Source organism: Gadus chalcogrammus, chromosome 4 (assembly GCF_026213295.1).
Source record: "Gadus chalcogrammus isolate NIFS_2021 chromosome 4, NIFS_Gcha_1.0, whole genome shotgun sequence".
Taxonomy (NCBI): Eukaryota; Metazoa; Chordata; class Actinopteri; order Gadiformes; family Gadidae; genus Gadus; species Gadus chalcogrammus.
In genome coordinates this window covers 27,074,928-27,100,548 of record NC_079415.1, presented here as the reverse complement: position 1 = coordinate 27,100,548, position 25,621 = coordinate 27,074,928, and the positions used below count along the sequence as shown (strand labels likewise).

The 25,621-nt window shown below is 43.4% G+C and overlaps 2 protein-coding genes across 3 annotated transcripts; one reads left to right on the top strand and one right to left on the bottom strand.

Moving 5' to 3' along the window:
- The first annotated feature begins 10,355 nt into the window (after positions 1 to 10,355).
- LOC130380953 (C-type mannose receptor 2-like) lies at positions 10,356 to 14,504 on the top strand. The gene is made up of 5 exons (XM_056588379.1): positions 10,356 to 10,540; positions 10,868 to 11,007; positions 12,530 to 12,749; positions 12,915 to 13,084; positions 14,015 to 14,504. Exons 1-5 carry the CDS (start codon positions 10,356 to 10,358, stop codon positions 14,083 to 14,085), a joined length of 786 nt encoding a protein of 261 aa, XP_056444354.1. The 3' UTR covers positions 14,086 to 14,504.
- An 8,080-nt stretch (positions 14,505 to 22,584) lies between these two features.
- LOC130381498 (E3 ubiquitin-protein ligase TRIM39-like) lies at positions 22,585 to 25,488 on the bottom strand. Of its 2 annotated transcripts, XM_056589140.1 has the most exons (2): positions 25,340 to 25,488; positions 22,585 to 25,226 (listed from the first exon to the last, which is right to left on the bottom strand). In XM_056589140.1, exon 2 carries the CDS (start codon positions 25,222 to 25,224, stop codon positions 23,599 to 23,601), a length of 1,626 nt encoding a protein of 541 aa, XP_056445115.1. In that variant the 5' UTR covers positions 25,225 to 25,226; positions 25,340 to 25,488; the 3' UTR covers positions 22,585 to 23,598. The 2 variants fall into 2 exon arrangements, with proteins under 2 accessions (XP_056445115.1, XP_056445116.1); XM_056589141.1 differs by lacking the exon at positions 25,340 to 25,488 and having other exon boundaries at positions 22,585 to 25,329.
- Between the last annotated feature and the right edge of the window lie 133 nt (positions 25,489 to 25,621).

The window sequence follows — 25,621 nt, the reverse complement described above, 5'->3', positions numbered from 1 at the left end:
ATATATAATTGTTGCACAGCTGAACGCTGTATGTCACATCATGAGCTGGCTGTTCTCAATTCACAACACGCATTCCATCAAAACTAGCCTACATCAGGCATTCTGACCAAAACTCATGCACCCCCCCCCCCCCCCCCCCCCCCACACACACACACAATTATTCCAGAATTCAAGAAAAGCAAGAATGACCAAAAGTCACTTTGTGTCAACAAGAGACTGACTCCACCGACTATCAATTGCAAGTTAAAACAGCCGACCACAGCCGACCACCAAAACACAAAAGACCTCGCCACAGCACCAGCAAATCTTAAGCAATAAATATTGCGTCTTACCTTTATTTACCAGTGGTCTGCAGATGCCTCCCGTGGTGTAGCCTACCACATCCATTTAGTTCACCAGGTTATCGTTCTGATACTGTCCATGGCCCTACCAACCTGCTCTGGTGCTTTTTACCTATGTATTCAGGCTAAAATGACTTGATTGTCTGATGCCTCATCATCCCAGCCAAAGAGTATTGGTATTATTAGTGATGGCTACTTGCCAAATCGAAAAAACAACTTCACAAAGTGTGTCTTTTTCCAATGTATTTGTTATCATTCGTAGTGCTGATCAGCAGAGAAATAGTTAGCCAAAGTCTTTGACGTCGCTTAGCAACCGAATACGCTGGGGTTGATGAATTAAAGGACTGCAGTTATACAGATTACGTGAATCAGAGGCAAAAAAAAACACTTCCTTGACAGCGGTCAATATGGTGGACGTGAGCACTCCACTGCATTGAGAAGAGCCGTGTAATCAACAAAAATAATTGACAGCTGAAAGTTAGGAAGGCCCATGGAAGTGAATGGAGCAGTCTACAGCATTAAGAAGAGCCGTGTAATAAGTAAGGGATAATGTATAGAATGCCGGTCATTATCGGGAAAATAAGCCCTGACAGGGTGAACAGGACACCGACGCGCAGCGAAGGTGTCTTGCTTCCCACTGAAGGGGCTTAATTTCGATAATGACCGGCGACGTTCTATACATTATCCCGCTTATTACACGGCTACGTGTCAAAACGAAAAAAATACTTCACATGGTGTGTCTTTTTACAATTTATATTTTACCAGCATTCGTAGTGTTGATCAGCAGAGAAAATAGTCTGCCAAAGACGTTGACGTTGCTTAATAGCAAGCAAAGACGCTGGGGTTGAAAAGTTACCGGACTACTTGAGGAGTGATACCAAAGACATCGTAGGCAAAAAGTCCTTTGTTTTCCATGACATCGGCCATTTATACTTAGCAACGGTGCCGGAAGTTGTGAAGAGCCCACGCAAGGGAACAGAGCGTTCCACGGCATTGAGGAAGCCCGTGTAATAATCCGTGGTGGTGGGTACAAAATTAATCATGACAAAATCTGGTGGGGACGCGTCCCCGGCGTAATCGACGCCTATGCGGTGAGCCCCGTGCGTAATGCTGCACCATGGCACTGCTGGAACTGCTGGAGGACCATGCAGTTTGATCATTGACTGACTACATGAATAGTTGCACAGAGGAGATTCTTCTAGAAGTTTTATAGTCAAACAGTATAGGGTATATACAAATTTGATGTGTTTAGGCCATTTATAAGATCGAGTTAATATCATTAAAAGTAATTTCCAAACACATTAAAGAAAAGAAAAAAACAAAAGCAAGGGGCGATTTTGCAGCAGTAGCACACTTTTACTTAAACAGAGTGGGAGAGGAATCAGGTTTACAAAACATCTAAGAACATCTAAGCTGTCTAACACATTAATAACGCAACATTAAAACATCATAAAAATATCACAATTTTTTTTTCTATAGGCTACTATAGATCCATTTCAAAACATGTTCAAAGTAGGCTATAGGCCAAAGCATTATACATCCTGGAATGAGTGAAGCTTGCCTGCTGACATGTTAAAATGACTGTCACAATTACCATGAGCAAAGAGCAAAACCATTTGTTTATAGTGTAGGCTACAGTAGCCTATTCCTCATAGCTCTCAGGCTGTGAGGAAATCAGCAGCCCGCGATCGCAGCTCCTGTGATGTGAACACGAACAGAGCGCAAAGCTCTGGGGTCTCATTTATAAAACAGTGCGTGGGATCATTACTAAAAGTGTACGTACGCCCAAAAGCCAAGTTTTGCGTGCGCCAAAAGATATTCAGACTTATAAAACCCTGCGTACGCACACCTCTAAGCCAGTGGCGGCTGGTGAATTTTATTATAGGGGGGGCAGAAAGTTTGTAAACCAAACTCCTGTAGGGGGGTCTGGGGCCCTCCTCCCCCCGAAGATTTTTTTGTGTTTTTCATACAAAAACGAAGCATTAAAGACAAAATAGAACATTTGCCCCTAAAGACAAAATATAACTCTTCCTTACAAAGACGAATGGAGCCGGGAACTAAGTTTTTACTTAATTTATTTGCCTTATAGAATTCAGCAAGATTAAAAGTGCAAATACATCAATAATAATTGGGAATTACTGGTATACACAAGTTAACATTCTCTCTCTGTCTCTATCTGTGCGTTTGTGAGAGAGTGAGAGTGAGAGAATGTGATTCTAAAAGGGGTGAGTGTGTTACGGACAATCTATTGTGTTGGTAACTTCACTCATAAATCTATCTACAGTTAAGTATGCATTTAGACAAATACGATAAAAAATCAATATAATATGTGCAACCTTTTATGTGTGGTTGTTCAAGACACACTGAAGGCATGATGCCACCATAGGTTCGCAGAGAACTATATACAATATGCACACTGAAGGCATGATGCCGCCATAGGTTTGCAGAGAATTACATACAATATACACACTGAAGGCATGATGCCACCATTGGTTTACAGAGAACTATATACAATATATTTCATTGCCAATTTTTCTGAATTGGATCGTCGACTAAAAGGAACTTCTTTGAGAGACGAAACGGAATAGCGCACGTTTGCAGCCATGTTGAAATCAGCAAGTGACTTGATCGAAGATATCCCTTCGCGCTCTTTGCTCAGTTACATATGACGCAAGCACGTTAGGGCGAGTCCCAAATCCCCATTGAAAATGCATTGAAGGCTCAATTTCCGAAAAAAAAGAAGTTTTAACATTAGAGTCAACGGAGAAGGCTTGGGCGATTTTCCACGTCGATGAATTCGCCCATTGAGGCGGGATCATTTGAAACGCGACTTGAATCTGACGATTCTGATTGGACAATGACAGATATTAGGTCTAGAACACTGAAAACTTTTGCCGTGATAGAATAATAAAAAAAAAAAAAATCCTCTTTCTCCCAGTTGGTAGTGCGTCGCCCAAACCGCCCCTATACACCATCCGCCCCTGCTCTAAGCAATCTTTGCTTTATAAATCACAGTGCCTACAAGTGTGCGCAGCAGAATCTGTTTCACGTTCCACCCTGTACACGCCCTTTTTTAACCATAAATGGTCAATGCAAACGACCTCATGATTGCGATCTGCATATAAAACAGACTCAGATGGAAGTATTATGTCGTGTCGGAAAGAATGGCAGAAGGACTGAGAAAAGCAAAATAGCAAAATTTCACGAAGGTTGAAGTGGAGACACTTGTGGGTGTGGTGGAGGCCCGAAAAGTAGTTTTGTTCGGCCGTAACGGGATTGGGATCACCAACAACAAAAAGCATCGTGAGTAGCAACATGTTGCTGCAGCAGTGAACTCTGTCAGTGGCACGGAGCTCACAGTCCCAGAATTAAAAAAGAAGTGGTCTGACATAGAGGTACATATTTTTATGTACCAATAAATCGTTATGGTCCCTGAAGGCCCTCTCCCTCAGAATCCTGCCATTTGCATGGTCCTCCAGCAGTGCCAGCAGTGCCATGGTGCAGCATTACGCAGGGGGCTCACCGCTGTATTTAAAGGGTTACGGTAATAAGACCAACCGAGAACACCTTGGATAGACAGTTTGTAATCACCCACGTAAAAAGTTCTTGAACATAAACCCTTTTTAATGCCTGCCAAATATTATGTTATTGACACATGTTGGACAGATGCTTTATTCCATGCAGTCGCGCCGTCAGTGGACAGTATGGAGTGACGGGATTAAATATAGAGATTCTAAGGAGATGTTTCTTATAACTGAGAAATAACGCAGTTGACTTAAATTATTCTGATTACATAGATTTAACGCATGATACGGGTTGAAATTCAATTTATGAAGGGCGATGATAAAACTTTGTTCTTCTCACTCTACATTTCTTCAGTCTGACTTCAGTTCATCAGCACACCCCTGTGTCGCCAATTCTCCTTTTCCTCCAAACCATGCGTACGCATGGGTCAGAGTTTGCTAGGCTATGCACAGATCACAACCTTGGCGTGGAAAGTCACGCATGCCACTTTCAGCCCCATTTTGTGCATACGCAACGGTTATAAATGAGACCCCAGAGCCGGACAATGATGTCGTAGTAAAGCCCTCAGGTCCACTCTGCATGTAGGCTATTAACTGTGGCTAAACATGAACTGCACTGAAGTCATCATCCCTTCATACGTTCTCATTTTCAAATGATTATGAATGCTATTATTGTTATTTGAAGCCGTGTCAGTCTTGACTGTGGGTGGTGTGGTCCTCTGTGTCTGCTAGTGTCTATAATACAGAAATATTTTTGTCGACATTATCAAACGGAAGAACTTTTATTTTGAAGAGCACAGGGCTACGAAGCACACTAGCCAATAAGAGGATCGCCCACCGACGGAAACCATTGCTGTGTTCCAATACCCGTACTTCCATGAGTATACTTAAAGGAAGTATACTACGTAAATTTTTCAGATGTGAGTGCTGTTCCAAATCGAGTACTCCGTGGTGCACTACCCGGAAATTACGATCACGACTGCCGCCGTGGCTCCTCCCCCGCAATAAACATTCCGCTTTGAACGGTGAACTCTTTACGCCTATGAAAAGCTATAAAAACTATAAAAACTACAAAATGACTCTATTAATGCAGGCTATGTGGAAAATGCGCTGACTTCGGCTCAGCCTGGCTCCGCCTCTTCCGCTACGTAGCTAAGATGGCTGCCGTTGAGTACGGGGAGTGTCCTTCGATCCACACTTCACGATTAGCCCGTTTTGAGTACGGCATCCGGGTCCTTGAAGTATCCTCCTTTCACCGGATCTGAATTGGAACGTACTACGTACTCAAATTTTGGCTGGTAAGTACGGACAGTACGGGTATTGGAACACGACACAGGTTACTGTTGTCTTGCAACTGATCAGAAGGGAGCCTACAATATAACGGATCATAACAAGAAAAATAAAGGAACTTGTTTGTGGTTATTTTGTTTTACTTCAATCTCTATGCAATGGTGTTACACTGGCAGAGCATTTTAGAAAGGCTGCCTCTAAAAAAACACCGGATATCTGTCCTGGTGCACTCAAAATTATTTTTTTGATTCGATATCAGAGTGTGTTTTAGGTCAAATTTGTTCCCAGATCAAAGGGGGGGGGGGGCGCCTGCTATGTGTCTGCATATCCCCCAGGAAGTAGGCAGTTTTTTCTGCCTACGACGTCTGTCCTGACGTCTCAGCTTTCACGCTCTGACTTTGGGCACATCCATGCACTGTGTAGGCTACCTCAAATGCCTTCATGTGAGTCCTCCTCTTCTTTATGGAGAGCAAACCGAGAGACATTGTGGTGATTTAGTGTTGGTTTGCGACTGTCCCTGGGATTAACCTGCTGTGGGGGACCGTTATGCGTTTGTCTGTGTGTGTGTGTGTGTGTGTGTGTGTGAAAATGAGAGCTGGTTGCTCCGCATATAAACAATGATTGTGGTGATTTAGTGTTGGTTTGCGACTTTAACTGGGATTCATCAGGAGAGGTGGATACGACGCATATAAACAACCAACTATGAGAAACATCTTACCTACAGTATATGTTTGATACCAGTGTGGAGAGAAGCTGATGCCGCACTCACACTAGGCCATCTGTACCGTGCCCAAGTCCATTCCACACCTGTACCGTGTTCAAGTGTACTTCGTTTAGCTAGTGTGAGCACGCCAACCATACCTCAAGTACAGTTCAATTCAGTGGCCTGAGCACACTTGGGAGAGCTGTGCCCAGGCCACGGTACAGATGCTTATGAGCCGACACGCGCACAAGCACGGCTACTAGGGATGGGCAAAATTATTATTTTCCGGGAACTAGTTCTTTCAGTTCAGTTCACTGTAACGATTCGTTTATTTGATTCGTTCGTCACGTCAGATAACGTAATTTGGTGTCTGCCCCCCCCCCCTACGCGAGACGGCCGTGAGCATAATTTAAACCACTTCTAGGCTCTAACCCCCGTGAAAATCGAGAAGATATCTAAAAGAGTAAAACCAAACGTCCCACCAATATTTATACCACTTGCTTACTCTCTAGATTTCATTCATGGTTTTACATTTATAATTTTATTTTACTTTACATTTAATTCTTCATTGTTCAGGCATTACAGAACTTTCATGGTCATAAATAAAAAATACGAACTGCAGTTTAATTTCTTTGTTTGTTCATAAATTGAATAGAATGGAGCAAAGACTCCTGGGATTGGGAAATGCGTTTATCCAATAAACAGATGGAGGTCAAAACGTCGAATGGTATGACCCAAGATACGTCAGACAGAGAAAGCGCGCACCATTGCTACCTCTCACTGGATGAATCTTTGAGAACGTTGTAGACTCAATCAATATAAGTCGCGGGGAGACGAAGCTCTGTTCGTTTGTATATTTTATTTACGTGACCATATTTTTGGTTTATGTAAAAAAAAAAGAATCAAAGAACCAGTTCTTCTTGTTTTGGGGAACCAGTTCTTGTTGTTCACGTTTGGGATTTGTTCGTTGTAACGAATCGGTCGCGACCGACTCATCCCTAACGGCTACACAACCTGAGCTGGATGACGCATACTCCATGAGACCCTTCTTTCCCTTCAAACAAAAAACATGGTGGCAAGCGGTTCACGAGTGAGTTCACATTGGTGCGTTCACAGTCTAGACCTCTTTAGAATAATTTGCATGCTCCCAAATGTTTTTATTTCTTTATGAATGAAGAAATCTGCATGCAAGAATAAGCTCACGTCTGAGTATAGGCTACAAACGCGATGAAGTATTTACAAGTGCAAAAACGCCAACATATTCTTTATTTTGCGGACCACTTTAAAATCAGGTTAATGAACAAGGTGACAAGTGGATTTTAATCCCAGAGAATTGATCTACCTCACATGAAATAACTCTAATGTTTAATATGCAACTTCTTCACAATGTAATGTTGATATGTCTTACATTGAGATGTTCTTGGAATACATGGCTGAAAGTGTATGTTTAGTAAATGGGCAACAGGAGTGGGAGACATGAGAGGTGTCCAGTTTAAAGGCCCGTAGCATAGAGCGGTAGGATTGGGTAAGTGCAGGTTGGGGGAAGCCACACAATTAGGGGATATAACTCAAGGCCTGACGAATGTTCAGGAATTCTTTGCAAACCATCTCAGGTTTTGTTGTTATCTTATGCAAATGTATTATGCAAATATATGATGCAAATGTATTAACCAAATATGATCAATAAAGCCTTAAACTTTCAAACCTAGTCGTTCTCGACCGCTCTTATTTTGCAGAGTATTCGACAGGACCTGTGCAGCTACTGGCCAGGCCTTATTGTTTATCAGACAAACAAGTCTGTCATTCTGATATCTGTCTGACCGTCGTCTGTTCCACCCTGGTAAACCTATCAATGTTGGTAGTTCCACTTTAGAAAGCTCCTGGTTTTGGATGTCCGGTGACCTTAAGGAATTCACCCAATGGTAAGAAACCTAACACCAGGCCAGGTCTTGTGGGAGCGTTTCCACTGTGGACCCTTCCACATGGTGCTCACACTCTTGTGGAGAACATCAGAACTTCCTCTGCTTTATATATGTTCTGCTCCTCAAGAGGAGAAGCAGGGGCCTCCACAGCACAGCTGATAGCTCTAGTGATGGTTTTTAATCAACTCCACATGAGTCTGAACTATGATAAAGGGACTCTGATGTTACTCCACAGTCACCCTTGGCGGTTTTAAATGCCTTTCTGAGCACGTGCCAACAAGACTAGCTCATTTATTAATGCAAATCAGGTTCATAAAGCTCTGCTCTTGGATGCAGATGCTTCATTCATCACAGAAGGACCTCCTGACTCTGCAGGTGAGTACCATCTTCAAGTCAGAGACAAAACTATGTTGGGATGTTAGATTGCTCTGTAATGGTAGCCAACTTATTGTTGGACTCCACAAATGAATGTAATATGATAATTATTTCTCTTTCTTAAATGTTCTTTTAATTTTTAATTTTATTGGATTTGTTTCTGGCAGATCGTTGCGCAGGGTAGTTGGTAAGAGAGATTAGAGCAGTTAAACACATAACAAATCCTTGTCATCTTCACAATTGTCTATCTGTTTTTCTATGCTTTTTGCTCCCTGGTTATGCATGCATATCTGCTGTGAAACTTGTCTATTAAGGACTTCAATGTTAAAGAAAATAATCAAAGAAACTATATGATAACTTCACAATACACAGGTACGCGTTTTGACTTTAAACAATTCAATCATGAGATGATTATTGATTAGTGCAGATGCACACATCTGCCCAAAGCAACTATCATAAAGGAAAAATGTCAGGGGTTGAAAACCGTATTAAAGGCATGATGAACAGAAAAGGGTCACCGGGACATTTTTAGACATTACATGGATTGAAACCTGCGTTACGAGGGCAGGTTATCTGTGATATCATTTCATTTGAAATAAATCTCATTGAATTACTATTACCTCTGTGAAATTATAGCGGCCCCACAGAGCTGCATAGCATTTCTCTTCCCGATAACCACAGAGTCAGCAGCATTCTGAGTCTGAAGCTGACAAAGGGGCTTTTTATATTTAACCCTTCACATTCAAAGATAAATTGAATAGGACATTTTGAAGCGTAAATTTCCTCAGAAACATTTTTGTTTAGATGTTAATTGTCAAATAATGAAATAGGAAAGGGTCACTGCTCAGAAATCTTGAAAAGTTGAGTTCATTTCGGAACGTCAAAGTGCCTTTTCGGAAGGACTTTGATGCGGTTGATGATGGCCCCTTCCCAGAGGGTAACGCTCCTCGGAAACCTATACCTTATGCTATGTTTTCCGAACGACACAGCGTTTAGATCGCAGACCATTTGCAAGAGCGACACCGGATGTAGTTGCCTATAACTCTTTCATACTCTCGCTCTTTATGCTTAATAAACACCATTGTCTGTCTGTCTGTCTGTCTGTCTGTCTGTCTGTCTGTCTGTCTGTCTGTCTGTCTGTCTGTCTGTCTGTCTGTCTGTCTGTCTGTCTGTCTGTCTGTCTGTCTGTCTGTCTGTCTGTCTGTCACCTCTAGCGGAGTCCGTTGTATTTGTATATTCAAGGACATTGCCTATTGGGATATAAATAACACGTTTTTAGTTGTTTCAAATAATGACAATGATTTTAACGTTTATCAGAATTGTAACAAATGCACAAATCATGTATCTATCATTTGTATGCATAAAGATATACATAATGTACAAAAGCTGCATTCAGTGCTTCGGAGCCGAGTGTGGCTTGTTCGCGCTGACAAAGTATGACAGCCACGCTCTCTAGCTGGCTTTAAAAGCTCTGCAGCTTACTGCTAGCTCTTGCTACCGATTGTTGCTGGAATTTGAGAGCAGGTCTGGGCTTGTTCTCAGCGACGCCTTTGTACCAACATTGTTAAAATGGAGGACTGTATACGTAGGAGCAAGTGTATTAGTTATTGTCAGTAATGGAATTTGTTGTTTCTACAGAACGATGGGGTACAGTAGGCTCTTCTATAGTATCATTGGTAGGTATTCCACACAGCACCACTGTATCTGTATCTGAGTTCATTATAAGGAATTAATCGTCCATAACGACCATATATAATCACATTAATTGTTGCCGTTTGTAATATTTCTACACCACACATCAGAATTTGAATAAATATTTAAATATAATTTAGAATGTGTTATGTAAAATAGTTTCACGATGTATGTTGCTAATGATTTGTACTACTTTATTTTCATTTGCATTTGCATTCACCAGGTGTGGTCGTCCACCTGTGGGACTTTTCAGGTATGAGCTCTATTAAGAGGCTGACGATAAGTTGCTCAAACATGCAAGTATTTCAATGTGTTTTTAACACATTGAAACAACTAAAATAAATAATTAGAAAAAAATAGTAAATTAAAACCTGACAAACTTTTCTATGGTGTCCCTCTTAATTAAGCTGAATCCCGCATTAACGTGGCATTGAGCGGCACGGCCTTTCAGTCTTCAACCAGCAGTGACGGGGAGGCTGAACGCGCCATTGATGGGAACAGCGACCCCATGTGGACTCACCGGAGCTGCACCCATACGACCCATGAAAAACCGTGGTGGCGGCTCCAGCTGCCCGGTGTATACAGGGTGTCTGACATTGAGGTCACTAATAGGAGTGACGCTAGAGAGAGGCTCAACGGCGTGGAAATCCTCATCGGGAATTCACCGGTGAACAACGGCAACGACAACCCAAGGTGAATCACTGCTACCCGTACCCCCTGCCCAACTTCACCCCTGAAAAACTGGGGCAGGATAGTGTAAGGGTTAAGGTGTTTCACTCCGAGCCAAAACGGCTGGGTATGATCCCTATTACACTCCTGCAAATTATAAATTACAAATGATAGAATACGATATTATACTGTGAGAAAAGAGAACACATTTTTGCAACCCCTGCTCTTCTAAACTACACCTGGCCACACACCAGCTACTGGTGTGTAGCTGGTGTGTGAGCTACTACATCTAGTGTCTGATACCTACTTTTATCAGGCTACTGTCTCCTCTCTATCTGTACTTTTTGTCAGGTGTTCTATCATCTATGATGTCCCAGGCACGGTGACTCAGACTGTCCAGTGCAGGGGAATGGAAGGAAGGTTTATCAACTTCTACTTGTCCTGTGCAACTGCAAGTGTACTGACTTTGTGTGAAGTCAAAGTGTACGGAGGTAGGAACCTAGTATATCATTACATGTCATCAGTGGTGGAAAGTAGCAAAGAACAAGTTATTTGTTACTTTAGTAACTACAACTTTCCTATATTTGTTATTTAATTGAAACCCGGTGTGACGACCCCCTGCACCCCCTTTAGGCTCTTTGATGCCAATACAGGGCTACTGCTTAGGTAAAGTGATCATAATTATATTATTGATTGCACCTGGGTTAATGGGCGGGGTATATAAGCAGGTTAGGTCTCTCGCTCAGGAGGCACTCTCTTCGGTTGTTGCAGGTACCATTACGGTACTCTTTCACTTGGGCACTTTGCTTTGTTCTTTGTCTTTAATTCTTTCCCCTCATCCTCACTCTTATTAGCTATAGTCTCATTTCTAACATACAGACGCATTCACTTCATCCTCTCACCCAGAACCTCTATTTTGCATTCAAACATATACCCTTAGGCATTCGTTACTCCTTGTTTGTTTGTCTTCCTAAATAAATTACATTTTTGCTTTAAAACTCTATTCTGTTGTTGTCCCTTTAATTATGTGATGCCTGGTGAAGTGTTTCACCGTAACATATTTTTGGGTTGCTCGTCCGCAAAGCCTGTCTGTGAAAAATCCGTAATCAATAGACTTTTGTGAGTTCAGGTGAGAACGTCTATTATTTGTTTTGGCTATAGTTTTGTGCAGTCTCTGGCAAGGAAGAGTTCGCCAGCTGGGCTTGCCTTTCCTTCGGAGCACTGTTTATTGTTTTGCCTTTATTGTTTCAGTTTGTCATTTTTGAGAAAATCCTGGTCCGAAGTTTTAACTTCTGTCAGGGGCATGCTTCGTACAGTGGTAAAACATTGTAGCGAGTTCAGTGTTAACCAGTCGCCCCAAGGCCAGCACTTCTCAGAAGAGTTAGCTTCTTTGGGCTAGGTATTCAGGGCGCCAGTAGACTGCGTTTTAAGACACACTTTTCAGTGGGAATTAGCGCAGACAATCAATGGATGATGTCACCTGGATGCATGGGAGCAGGGGCGGAGTGGGGCACTAATAGCCAACGGGAGAATCCTCCCCGGTCCGGCCTTTCTAAATAATTCTAGCTAATAAAAAGGGGCTTTTTATATTCAACCCTTCACATTCAACGATAAATTGAATAGGCCATTTTGAGGGGTATATTTCCTCAGAAACATTTTTGTTTGGATGTTGATTGTGAAATTATGAAATCCTCATCCTCATCGTCATCCGCTTATCCGGGGTCGGGTCGCGGGGGGAGCAGATCAAGCAGGAATCATTTCATAATATCATTATGAAATGATACAATAAAATTTGAATATCTTGGGCCCTTGGGACTAGAGAGGGCCTAGAGGGCCCTGACGGTTGGTATGGTGAGGTAGACAACTATGTCAAAGGATGCACTGTGGAGTGGTCACCTACATCCACATGCATCTGAATGTCATTAGTTACTCTAAGGAGAGATGTTGCGGTGCTATGCAGTGTAAATGGAGAGCAGAACTCCCTCACCACCAGGCTGTGTTTTGTTTCCCCAGGATTGGTGCCTCCCCCACCGTCCATCACCATTCAGGCGATGGAGAGGAGAGTCACACTGGTGGGGAAGCGGCTGTGCTGGTCCGACGCCCTGTTCTACTGCAGAGACTATCACTGGGACCTGCTGAGCATCAGGGGCCCCGAGGACCAGGAGATGGTTGATGAGCTGGTGGCTAGCGCCCCCTTCCCACTAACCAGACAACTCTGGGTGGGCCTGCGCAGGTACTGGCAAGGTCTTGGTGTCTATCAGAAAAACAAGACTGTCCTTATGATCATCTGTCCATCCATTCACTCACTTTTATCTTGTCAAATTTTTTTAAAATATTCCTTGGCCACAATATACTCCTTCCATCCAGCTATCTCTTTCAACTCTTTCAATGTTGGTAGGTCAATTACAGGAAGCTCCTGGGTCTGGATGTCCCGTGACCCAATGGACTTCACCCAATGGGATGCAGCCTCACATCATTCCAGCCCCTGTGGGGGTGTGTCCAGTGTGGAACGTTCCACATGGAGGCAAAGCTCTTGTGAAGAACATCTTGATTTCATCTGCGTAACAGGTTGGTGTCCAGCCTGTAGAACTAGTACCAGGTCCTTATCAAGTGAAACATCCTTAAAGGGATCTAATGATGTTATTTTTACGGTTTGTCATTTCATTAGAGCTAGTTTACATAGTTTAAGCTCCTGCCTCTTTAAGTCTCCCCCTCCCTGAAAGCCGAGCCCAGTAGCTATGCATGTAAACAAATGCACACACACCAACACAATATCCTTGTTTTATGTACTATTTTATGTATGGCTGTGGAACTCAGGAACTACACTGTCGGGTTAAAAAAGAACGTCATCCATGTAATGGCTAAGTTAAAGGCCCGAAATAGTGGTTTCAGTGCATGGCAAATATTGGTAAATAACTGTATTGCGGCAATAATATTACAGTTTGTGTAATCATAAATCAAACTACACTTGAACAATGTTTAACATTTTGTGAACAGAAAGACTATCGGCATATTGGTACACATTTGTATGGTAAGGTAGGCCTAAAACTGACCAATTTGAACACTAAAACACAGGTAGCAGAAATGTTTTAAAGAACAACTGACTTACCATTGCCTCCTCATATCATAAACCTAACCAATGAAATACTTAATATGCTGTTTCATAGTGCTATTGCGTTTTCGCAAAATCAAATAATTTGAGGCGATGAAATACTTTAACTGTCTTGAGTCTCAAGCATTTTAAATCCAGTTTCCAAACCCTCTGGCTTCCCTCACTTTTCTTCCTTTAAAAAAACTATAACTGGCCCTGTTTATTCCCGTGGATTCAGACACAAGGTTGAACTACTGGACTTCAGTCGCACTGTGTAACATTTCAAGTAGCTTGTAGCTTAAAATCACCTAAACATTTTGACTAGTTTCACCCAAGGAATGTGAATAGTGAGTGAAATTATATATTTTCCGGGACTTTCATTAACCTTGTTGTATCTCTTTGCGCAGGTCCGACAGAGGGAGACAACAAGGTGCACTTCTACAGTTCAACCAGACAGAAACAAACTCAATGTGTATAGTTTGGCCTCCCTGGGGAATACTGCTCCTGATTCCCAAGTAGTCCTAAGTAGCAACATTTCTGAATGCTAAAGCACAGAGCTTGGTCTGTGGTAGCTAGCTATTTCTGCATTTTGTCATAATGAGCATTGTTAACAATTCTTACGATGCCTATCCTTGTTATAAGTGCGGCAATAGTTTGATATTGTAAAACAAAAAAAGGACAGACCACATTTTGTGCTAGCACGTGGTATACATTGACTTTAGTATATGATCAATTCACTTCATTTTAAGCAAGGTAGTTGTGACATTGCTTCTTTCATTCGAAATGTTTTGATTATGAATTCAAGAAGGTATCGAAAGACCAAAAAGTGCTTTTATCTATTTTTGTGTATATTCTTGAATAAAGAGAACAGACTTGGGTTGTCTTTGTTAAGTTTGCAATGAAACAGGAGAGACACCTTCTCAAGCAGGTACGCTGTAGTTACACTGAGTAGTTACACTGTTCGGTAAACATTTTTGACACAGGTGACGGTGGTAGTCATGGACTATTTGTCCATTATCTATTTTTTGTCAACAGTTAATTTTCAACAGGGTGTAAGCATATCTCCAGTAATAAACAGCTGAAACATATTGAAACAATTCAAGTAAATTATGACATTGAGCCTCCATAACTCGCAGTGACCTATAGTCCACACTAGAATACACAATTTCAAAATCGTTGCTATGCTATAGTGTAAATTGAGAACCTATCAGTACAGATTTTAACTGATAACATTAGTAATCTACCATTATAACATTGCAGACACCGCTAGTGATGTAGGCTACACTATTCACACATGCAGCCGCGTTCAGGAAGAATTCCGCGCTAGTTCACACATGGGCCAAGGGCCAGTCCAGCAGATGGCGGTAATGCAGCACCTCTGGAACGAGCTGCCATAAAGAAACAGATTATGGTTAGGGTTAGCCCAGAGCCATATTGCCGCGTTACCACTGCAGGGTGCGGAACGGATCGGTTCGCAAAGGTGCGGTACGGGTTGCGTTTCCACCGCCAAAAGTGGGCGTGACCCGGACTTAGCTGTACCTGTTTTGGCCTCGTTTTCAGGACTCCTCCGTTGGTGTACTAGTTCTCTTCTTCACTAGACACACACGCTACCGCTCGCTCTCCTCGCTCGTCCACTCACTCGCTGACGTCACTCACACACACGCACACTGCCATTCTCGCGCACACACATACGCTACTCGTAACGCATGGCATGCCTCGTTATTGCGACGTTCATGTTTTTTTCCATCTATTGAAAGTTAGGCTATTAAACATGTTGCATTCTATACGGCCTGATTATGTCATTATTTAAGCTACATAGCCTAATAAGAAGCTCTAATAGGATATTTGACTAAACCAACCAAACTAGTTGAGGGTTTTTGCCTACCTGCAAGCATCCTCCAACTGCAATCTTTGGTTATTTATTTATTAATTTAGCTATAGGCCTACTTTAATAGTATTCTTTCCGTTCAAATCTGTTCAGTGTTCCAAATTATTTGTTATTAAATGTTACATTAAGTTAATTGTTATACAAGTGTTTAAATAAAATGCTTTTTAAATTAAAAAAAATCGTGGGATGTATCGAACCGTGGGGCAAAAATTGTGATACAAACCGAATCGTCAGTTGGTGTATCATTACAGCCCTAGTAATTATACATTCTGTGTACCTGCACATCGGTACAATGAGAAGTTGCTCAAACAATTTGTATGATGTCCACTATTCCTTTCTGTTACAGCCAAAAGAAGTAGGGCCAGTGATGTTGCAGCGAGCATCCGGGATATGCAGGCATCTGATGAGAGGCGGCAGGAGCGGGAAGAGCAGCGACTGGATCGTAGACACCGGGTCGCTCGAGAGGAGGCCCTACAGGATGCCATGAATCCTCGACTGCATGAGGATCAATGAGCAATGCAGCAGATGGCGCAAGTTGCAGCGTTCAACACCGCCTTCCTCCAAACGTTCAGCCAGATGGTGCAGGTGTTTGGACACCGCAACCCTGTGCCGTGATCCAGCCATTCAGGGCATGACCCTCTGAACCTTTTTTTTTTGTGTGAATACTATTTTTTTTTATGTTTTAATATGTAAATAAATATTCCTGTATTTTTACTGTTAATAAAAAAAGCAGGAGTTTATAAACTAAAGCAGGAGTTGCTTTTCTACACATTTTCCATGTACACATTTTATGGTCACCTTGAAGTTGAGTTTACACACCCACAGTTCGGGATGGCTCACATTTCACACATGGGGAAAGTGGACAGCATTGCTTAACTTTTCAATTAAAATAGGGGAAACCAGTAAGATGCCTGGCGTATTATATAGGACAATAATTGGTTCTGCGCTGTAAAATCAATACTTAATTTGAAGTTAAGGTTCATATTCAGTTTGAACATCAAAACGCCATATTGCAGTGTTATTTTTTACTTTTGATTTTAGTCAAGTCGCCGAACCAGGCGACTTGACTGGTTCGGCGACTTAACCCCTCAACTCACTTTAAATACCATAAAATGTAATCTACTAGCCTGGCTCCGCCCGCCTAAGTACTTCCGCTCAATTTGAATTTCCCTTCAGTACTAGGTCTGGACCTGCTGTATGTAATTTGGTTTTCTGGTGCCGCCACAGCGGCCGCCAATCAGCGAACAGAGGGCGTGTCTGAGAACAATGACGATAAAGTCGTACGCCAGTTTGAGTTGTTGTTGTAGGTCGGTAGTTGATTTACAATGTGCAATTTTTCCCTGATAAATTAAATTCGACGAACAAAACCTGCAGCTGTCGTTGACGGACATTTTCGTGCAGACGCGCAAGGTGTTTGGTTTGTGTACAACCTGCGCGTGATTCCCGGCGCATGACATTCGTCACAACCAAACGTTAGCGATTGGTTATGGCAGATCCAGAGTGGCACTGGGCAGATCCAATCATTTTAAACTTCAACAGACACCCGCCTTCAAGTGAGTTAACGTTTGTCAATTGATTAGGTCCAGACTCTCTGTACAAATGAAATGAAATGAAGTGAAGTACGAGAGTCTGGTAGAACCAGGCTAGTAATCTACACGGAAACACACAGCATCCTCTTTCACAATATGAAGAGGCAGATTTAAGCAAAAGGTTTTTATTTGTAAAATATATACATGTACAAAACTGCAAACTGGTCAAGTTGAATCTGCATTTATGTTTCAATGTTCAAATGGCGCATCACACCCTCTCTGACTTCCCTACCCTCCTCTTCTGCCCCCTGTGCAGGTGGCACCATAGGCTCTCCTGCCACAGCTGCAGGCATGTCCAGTTCCGTCTGGTAGTCCTCTCACAATGGTTGTGGAGGGCACAGCAAGCCACAATCATTGTTTTGGCCAGTTCGATGCTGCTATCATTCCTTTTCAGAAGGCAACGCCACCTCCCCTTAAGTCTTCCAAATGCATTCTCCACCACAACACGTGCCCTGCAGACTCTTTATTGTACAGCAGTTGTTCTGCACTCAACCGGCCGGTGTCAGGGAATGCTTTGAGGAGCCAGTTCTGCAACGGATAGGCAGAGTCCCCTAGAATGTAATGGCCCACATTTACCCCGGCAATGTTCCTGGTAGAGGCTGGGAAAAGTCTTCCACGCTCCACTAATTCCCACATTGTGGACGTTCTCAAAACTCGAGCGTCATGCATACTCCCAGGCATTCCTGCACACATGCTCCAAAACAGTCCTTTTCCATCCACAACACCTTGAAGGATGATGGAATGCCAGCCTTTTCCATTGAAGTAGTCAACACGGCACTCCTGTGGGCCTATAATGGGTATGTGTGACCCATCAATGGAACCAACACACTGCGGAAGGCCCCACTTCTGCTCAATGTAGGCTGCCATTTCTTTGAGTTTCTCCTGGTCAGGAAAACATAATTTCTGGAGCCAACAGCTTGCAGGCAGCATTGCAGAACTGTTGCACACATCGACAAACAGTCGTTCTGCTCACACCGAAAAGATGGCCAATGCTCCTGTATTCACCGTTGGTTGCAAGCTTCCACAGTGCAATGGCAACTATTTTCTTTAGGGGGACACACAGGCAAAAGTTTGTGTCCTGCCTCTGCAGCGCTGGACGCATCTTGATGCAGAGGTACATGAATGTTTCTTCTGACATCCTGAAGTTATCCACCCACTGTCTGTTGGTGAATTCTGGAACAATCGATTCCCACCAGCTACTTGCTCGGCTGAAAGACCAAACTGTTGGCCTGCGGCTGTGAATGTGCAACAGCTGAAGCATCTGAAAGACACAAATAGCAAACATAATTTAATAAACAAATGTATTGCTTGTGTTGCAGAGGTGTATTGAAACTATAAGTAATAACTAATGAAATTACTTATAAGGAGGTGGGGTTAGCGAAGTTAACTTTTCTATCCATGTAACTTTATACCTGTAGGCCTACTCATCAACAATTCAGTTGGAAATATTCGACTCTTTACTCGCTCATTCATCTGATTGCTAAAGTTACTTGGACAAATGCGATTTATCAACACGACAATATGGAGTTTATAAAATATGGTATCGCTCCTGGTTTAAGAGAAACGTTTTGCAATTCAATGAAGGTTACGCTGTTGTAGAGAATCTATGACTGACCAACAAGACGATAAGTTTGTTAGCAACAGCACGTTTGATGAAGTACATTGTTACACGCGTGAATAACTTTTTTCTTACCCGTATGCGTCGTCACCTTTGTCTGGTCAATAGGCGGCTTTTACGACTTCCATGGCAGCTCTTGGTTTAATATGTTGCGTTCAACTTTTCCATTTGATTTTATTGAGCAGGCTACACTGTGTCGCGTTGCTATGATTTCACGATGTAGCCGCAACGAGATCGCTCGCAGCTGCAGCCCTTCGAGCCTGTCGGTACCCTGCAACCAAGTCAGGAGTCCTCCAGGATATCAAATCCCGGAAGGCCTCCTTCTTCAATCGGACGGCTTCCCTGACCACCGGTGTCCACCACGGTGTCCGAGGGTTACCGCCCCTTGAGGTGCCTAAGACCCTGAGGCCACAGCTAGCCGCCGCAGCTTCAGCAATGGAGGCTTTGAGCACCGCCCACTCCGGCTCAATGCCCCCAACCTCCACAGGAATGCCAGAAAAACTCTGCCGGAGGTGTGAGTTGAAGATACCTAGGACGGGGGCCTCCTCCAGACGTTCCCAATTCACCCGCACTACTCATTTGGGCTTACCAGGTCTATCCGGAAATTTCCCCCATTCCCTGATCCAACTCACCACCAGATGGTGGTCGGTTGACAGTTCCGCCCCTCTCTTAACCCGAGTGTCCAAAACATGCGGCCTCAGATCAGATGACACGATCACGAAATCGATCATCGATCTTCGGCCTAGGGTACTCTGGTACCAGGTACACTTATGAGCACCCTTATGTTCGAACATGGTGTTCGTTATGGATAATCCATGACTAGCACAGAAGTCCAATAACAAACGACCACTCGGGTTTAGATCAGGGAGGCCGTTCCTCCCCACCACGCCTCTCCAGGTGTCTCCGTCGTTGCCCACGTGGGCGTTGAAGTCTCCCAGCAGAACTACGGAGTCCCCTACTGGAGTCCCATCCAGGACTCCATTCAGGGTCTCCAAGAAGGCAGAGTACTCTGAACTGCTGTTTGGTGCATACGCACAAAAAACAGTCCGAGTTTTCCCCCCTACAACAAGGTACGAACACACCAAACGCGTACCCGCGTATAGATGTACGCGCGTAACGCAGCTAAAATGTTGCTTGACCATTTTGTGTCAAAAATTGTCCTACGTACGCAGCTACGCGCCTGTGGCTGCGCTGGATTTAGGAGTCAGAGGAAGGAAACCCAAACGCCGCCGTGTTTGGGTGCATGATAGAGCTTGGATCGGGTTAGATTAAATAATCTCGGATATAAATAACAATAATCGGGTTAAATAACTTCACATGGTGTCTCTGGTGTGTTTCCAGCATTCGTAGTGTTGATCAGCAGAGAAATAGTCCGCCAAGACGTTGAGGTTGCTTAGCAACCAGAGACTCTGTCCATGCAAGTGAACGGAGCGTTCACTCTTCGTCATAACTATCAAACCAAACATCCTTCACATTCACCGAGTGAACATTATGAAAGTAAAATGCACATTTCTCGCTAAAAATGTTTCCATAAACGCATTTAATGGCGTAACCATGTTACTATTACCACCCAGAATAAAGAAAGATGTCGGCCGTATGCTTCTGTGCAAGCGTCACTACTCTCTGCCAGTGACGTCGGGTCAAGCTCCACGCTGATTGGCTATTGCGGCTAAGTATCACGCGTATGAGCGTAAAAAGTTAAATTTTTTGAACTCCTCACGTACGCGTACGCGAGGAGTCTACCGGGGTAAACTCCAACACCACGGCGCTCAGCCGGGGATTTATGGTACGGCCACACCAAACGCGTTACTCGCGTTAGGGGCGTCAAAATTCGGCATTTTTGCATAGGGAACCATTGGTATAGGCGCGTAGACGCGTTACATGCGATGAAGCGTCGCGTTCCCGCCCGGCGCCTCACGCCCTCGGCAACTCCGGAGAAGAATAGAGTCCAACCCCTATCCAGGAGTACGGTACCAGATCAGACTGTGCGTGGAGGTAAGCAGTGGTGTAGTCTATTTTATTGTAGTGGGTATACTGTGATGATTCCCTCCCAGCCTTGTACAAACCCGTCCCACCGGTACGTGTACTCGTGCGGCGCTTATGGGGTGTCGCACCACACTCACCAACGCAGGGGTGTCTACAACCCGCTGATTTAAGAGTATAACGATTATCAACAATCATGGAAAGCTCAGTAGGTTTATCAGTTTTAATAACAGCAGTGGTGTAGTCTATTTTATTGTAGTGGGTATACTGTGGTGATTCCCTCCCAGCCTCGTACAAACCCGTCCCACCGGTACGTGTGTGGCGCTTATTGGGTGTCGCACCACACTCCCCAACGCAGGGGTCTACAACCCGCTGATTTAAGAGTATAACGATTATCAACAATGATGGAAAGCTGAGTAGGTTTATCAGTAATAACAGTATTTACAAATAGAACACAAAAATGACAAGTTGTCCTTTGTATATCTATAGTAGCAATAGCACATGCTAAACTAGGACAAAATTGACTCAATACAATTTAATGAACTGTTTACAGCTAACCAGTGCATGAGAAGGAGATGACAGGAGACTAATGCTTCACTCTTTCAATTGCTCTAATTTGAGCTCTTACTGTTGTTATCTAACATACCATACAGTAATTGAATTGTGTAAAACCGGAAATTACTGCACCTTAAACGTGACCATGAATTAGCTATGCTCTCATTTGCATGGTGATTAACATTATGAATTTCAATTGTGTATTCCAACTGTATGTTGGCTGACATTTACTTAACTTTTTTTCCCTCCACTGGGCCTGGCTCCAGACGGGGGCCCCGGGCTTCATCCGGGCCGGGTCACATCTCCTCTTCTTCCATTATTCATTGGGGTTTTTGAACCATTCTTAGTCTGGCCCCTCACCTGAGACCACTCTGCCTGAGAGACCCTACCAGGAGCACGAGGCTCCAGAAAACACAGCCCTCAGGTTCACAGGGATACGCAAACCTCTCCACCACGATAAGGTGACGGTTCCAGGAGAGAATGTAGGTATTCTCAGTATAATATGTATTGTGGGCTCTTGTTCTGTGAAGCACAACAGTTGGATAACCAATTGGAACAGAAACAGGCAGAAACAGGGTTTGCGGTGAAATCAACTTATGACATTTATTTATAAAAGGTGAGTGGAAAAAGGGAGGGGGGCAAAAGGAAACTCAAATATTGAGCGGGTCGATGGTTGACATCAGGGTGCTCTGTCTGGCTCTTTCTGTGATGGCGGGGGCGGAGAGAGAGAGAGATAGGCCAGGCTTAGTGGGGTCTGTGGTCCCTGCCACTGACCTCTTCGCCCTAGCTCGGCTTTGGTTTCCCCGTGGAGTTTTGGGGTTCCTCTTCAGCTGCAGGCCTTCACTCTTCTTCAGCACGAGACACAAATTACACACGTCAAGGAAACAGCTCTTCAGTCCACTTGGACGTAATTCCAGTATAAAGGTTCAGTTGGGTCAAGCAGGTTGGCCACAGGCCTCTTACCACGAGACTGGCATAGAGTGTGTCTGGTCTACACACGCTCCTCCAGCCAGTCTGTCTTCAGCTTGTCCTGGTGGGGTTAAAAGGTCTCCTGATAGCAGGGCTAACTCAGCACACCTGTGATAGGTAGGATGAGACACGTGAGTGGGGCGGGGTCTCTATAACACAGCTTTTAGGGTAGTACCTCCCATCCAACACCACACCCCTTGGCTGCCTTTGTGGCCACCCTGCTCACCGGCTGGGCCATCAAAGTTTACATTGTTACAGGTACATTCTCAGTACTATATATTGAACTGTAAATGTACAGGTGAAAAAATGAAATGAAAAAATATTGTACTGATAATGTAGGTACATTATTTGTACAATAAGTTTTCAATTGTCGTACATGATTTGGATAAATAAACTAATTGATTTTTTTTAATATAAAGTAAATTACATCTTTATTTTTATCAGCTTTTTATTTGACTGCAACCTTCCACCATATTACATCATTAAATACATATCAAAACATCCAGGAGATGACAGACATTGAACAACATAGTGTATTTTAATAATTTATTATGGGTTACATTTCATGTTTGCTTGGGTTAGTTGCTTAAGGAAAATGTCCCCGTCAAAGGTCCGTGAATAGTATGATATAAATACAGTTCTCTGAGATCTCATAATAACAATATGATTTTCTCCGCTCAAACTAAATGAACCTGGATCTACAAGATGGGCACAATCCGAGGGCCCCCTGAGCGCAGAATGGCCCTCCTTGCTGGGAGAAGAATTAAACATTGATCCACAGAAATATGGCAAGAAGCTTGACCCTTTGTCGGGATCTTGAAAATAATCAGATAAACTGTATAGTTATATATTTTTTCATAATGTATCATATGCAGTCCATGTGCATTGCACCCACGCCGGAGCTCGGCTGACCCTGTCTGTGATTCCCCCCCACACACTTTATTTTTAGGCCGCTCACCACCCTGGCCTCCCATTGTAATGAAAGTTACAAATAATGCCTTAGTAGTAATAAATAGTACTTAAAAGTAGTAAAAAGCAGGCGTAAGCGCTGCAACTGATTTAATTGGCTATTTATTCATAATTCCGAAATATAAACTAATGGTAGGCCTGATGTAAATATTATTATGTTTAAAACGTTATCCTCCAATGTTGTTCTAAATGACCATTTACAATATTATAGAAAAAAAAGGGAGAAAACACACATTGAAGAATATAGTGGAATATAATAATTTACATGGACTATATTTATAATAATCAGGGTTATTTTGGTAAAAAATGAAAAAAGCGAATGCAAGTTAATGCAGTTCTCTCAGATCTAACATAGCACAGATTGTTATGCAGGAAATATCATTTGTTGTTATGATTTTTGTTTTAATATCAAACAGTGTCTTAGTCTGTTTGATTGACCGGTGAGATAATCAGGGGAGCAGAGCTTCTACCAAAAAATAAATTTGAATGTAGACAGAGGACTGGATAGAGAGGCTCACTAAAGGTGCAGCCAGTAGCAGAGTGGATATGAACCCTGGCTTCCACATCAAAGAAGGAGACCAGACCCTCATCATAATCAACAAACACCCCCACCTTCTGGAGCTCAGCTCTAGGAGGGAGTGGGATAGCAGGGTCATCATTAAATACTAACTTATCCTTGTTGAATAATATCACCCAGTACCCATTCTTAGGGGTGAATGGCAATTTTCCTTTTCTGTTGATGGACTCTCTGGCCACTCCTAAACGCCATGCAGTCTTATCTTTAACATGGACCTCAAAGTAAAATCTCCCTGAGGAGAAGCTCTGCCTCGAGAGAACAAGTTGATAATTGGTAAATCTTTTAGGGTTGTCTGTGAGTGTCTTCACTACACCTCCATCATGTACTTGCTTCCAATCCTCGGACAGGGTGAGCAGGGGATGAGCTGTATCAGGATCCAGAGTCACATCTACTTCATACTGCTGGACCCTCTTTAGTTCAGCAGCATCACGCAGCCTTTTCATCTCCATGGTCAGTTTCTCCTCCAGCTGATCCAGGGATCTCCTCAAGGTCCCTACGTATGACGGAGGACGGACATCCACCGTCGTCCAGTCCCTGGTGGGTGGAGGATCCTTCAGGGATCTGAAGGCCTGGAGGAAGTTGAGGTGGTCTTTAGTGTGTGAGAACTGCTTCACCGCTGAGCTTCTATTGGTCAGATCCTCGATTTCCTGCTCCAGCTCTTTGACAAGGTTTTCAGCTTGTTTCTCTGTGGATTTCAGTTTCTCTTTAACCATTTGGTTGAAATCCTCCTTCCACTTTTCGAAGCAGCGCATCAGAGCTGTGAGGGCCTGCAAACCATCAGCTATCTCTCTGTCTGCGTCATTTTTGCTCAATTTTACTGTATCTCTGATCTCCTTAATCTTTAGTTTTCTCTCCTGGATCATCTGTAGAACTTTAGACTCTATGTTTCCCAGCTGGGCCATCTTAACTTCATATTCCTCCTTTAGAGGTACAACAGGATGGGACCTGTGGTCACCCTCTGTGCAGAACTGACACACACACACCTGTTCAGTCCTGCAGAAGAGCTCAAGAAGTCGTTCATGTTTCTTACACATCCGTTCCGCCAGACGGTCCGTAGGATCGACCAGCTGGTGTTTCTTCAGGCCTGTGACTCTCTGATGTGGCTCCAGGTGGGTGTGGCAGTAAGAGGTAAAACACTCTAGGCAGGACTTCACGGCCTTCAGCTGTGACCCAGTACAGACGTCACAGGGAACTTCTGCTGATTCAAAACAAGGCTTTTCTTTTACTCGTACGGACGTTCTAAACTGACCAACCATCTCTGATAAGAGGGTATTGACCCGGAAATCAGGTCTTGTGTGGAAGAGCTCCTTGCAAACAGGACATTTGTACCGGAATTGTTCATCCAAGAAATTTGTTATACAGGTTCTGCAGAAGTTGTGTCCACATGGTGTGGTAACTGGACTACTGAACACATCCAGACAGATGGGACATGAAAAGTTCTCTTCAGACCAGGAAGTAGCAGAGGCCATTCCTAGAAACAGACGACACGGTTTATGTATTGATGATTGTACTTCCTATATTTTTGAAATTCCATAACAAGAGGAGAGATCTTACCCTTTCTAAAAGTTCTGCTGTTTTACTCACCTTGTTGTGTTTACTGACTGTCAGACTATTTGTTCCAAAATACGTTTTATTTTCCTCCGGAAAAAGCACTGCTTTCCCGTCGTGTGACTTTGGTTTCTCTGAATCTTAGGTTTCGTTTCCTCAACATGACGTCCTCTCCTCTCCTAACACCTGGCTGCTCCCCTAATCCCTGGCTCCGCCCCCACAAGCACGCAGTTCCCTGACGTCTCAGCTTTCACACTCTGACTTTGGGCACATCCATGCACTGTGTAGGCTACCTCAAATGCCTTCATGTGTGTTCTC

Coding starts and splice junctions, on each gene's coding strand:
- LOC130380953 (XM_056588379.1), top strand. CDS start 10,356: ATGTGGACTCACCGGAGCTGCACCCATACGACCCATGAAAAACCGTGG. Junction 12,750..12,914: donor CTCTGGGTGGGCCTGCGCAG/GTACTGGCAAGG, acceptor CAATGTTGGTAG/GTCAATTACAGGAAGCTCCT. Junction 13,085..14,014: donor TGATTTCATCTGCGTAACAG/GTTGGTGTCCAG, acceptor CTCTTTGCGCAG/GTCCGACAGAGGGAGACAAC.
- LOC130381498 (XM_056589140.1), bottom strand. CDS start 25,224: ATGGCCTCTGCTACTTCCTGGTCTGAAGAGAACTTTTCATGTCCCATC.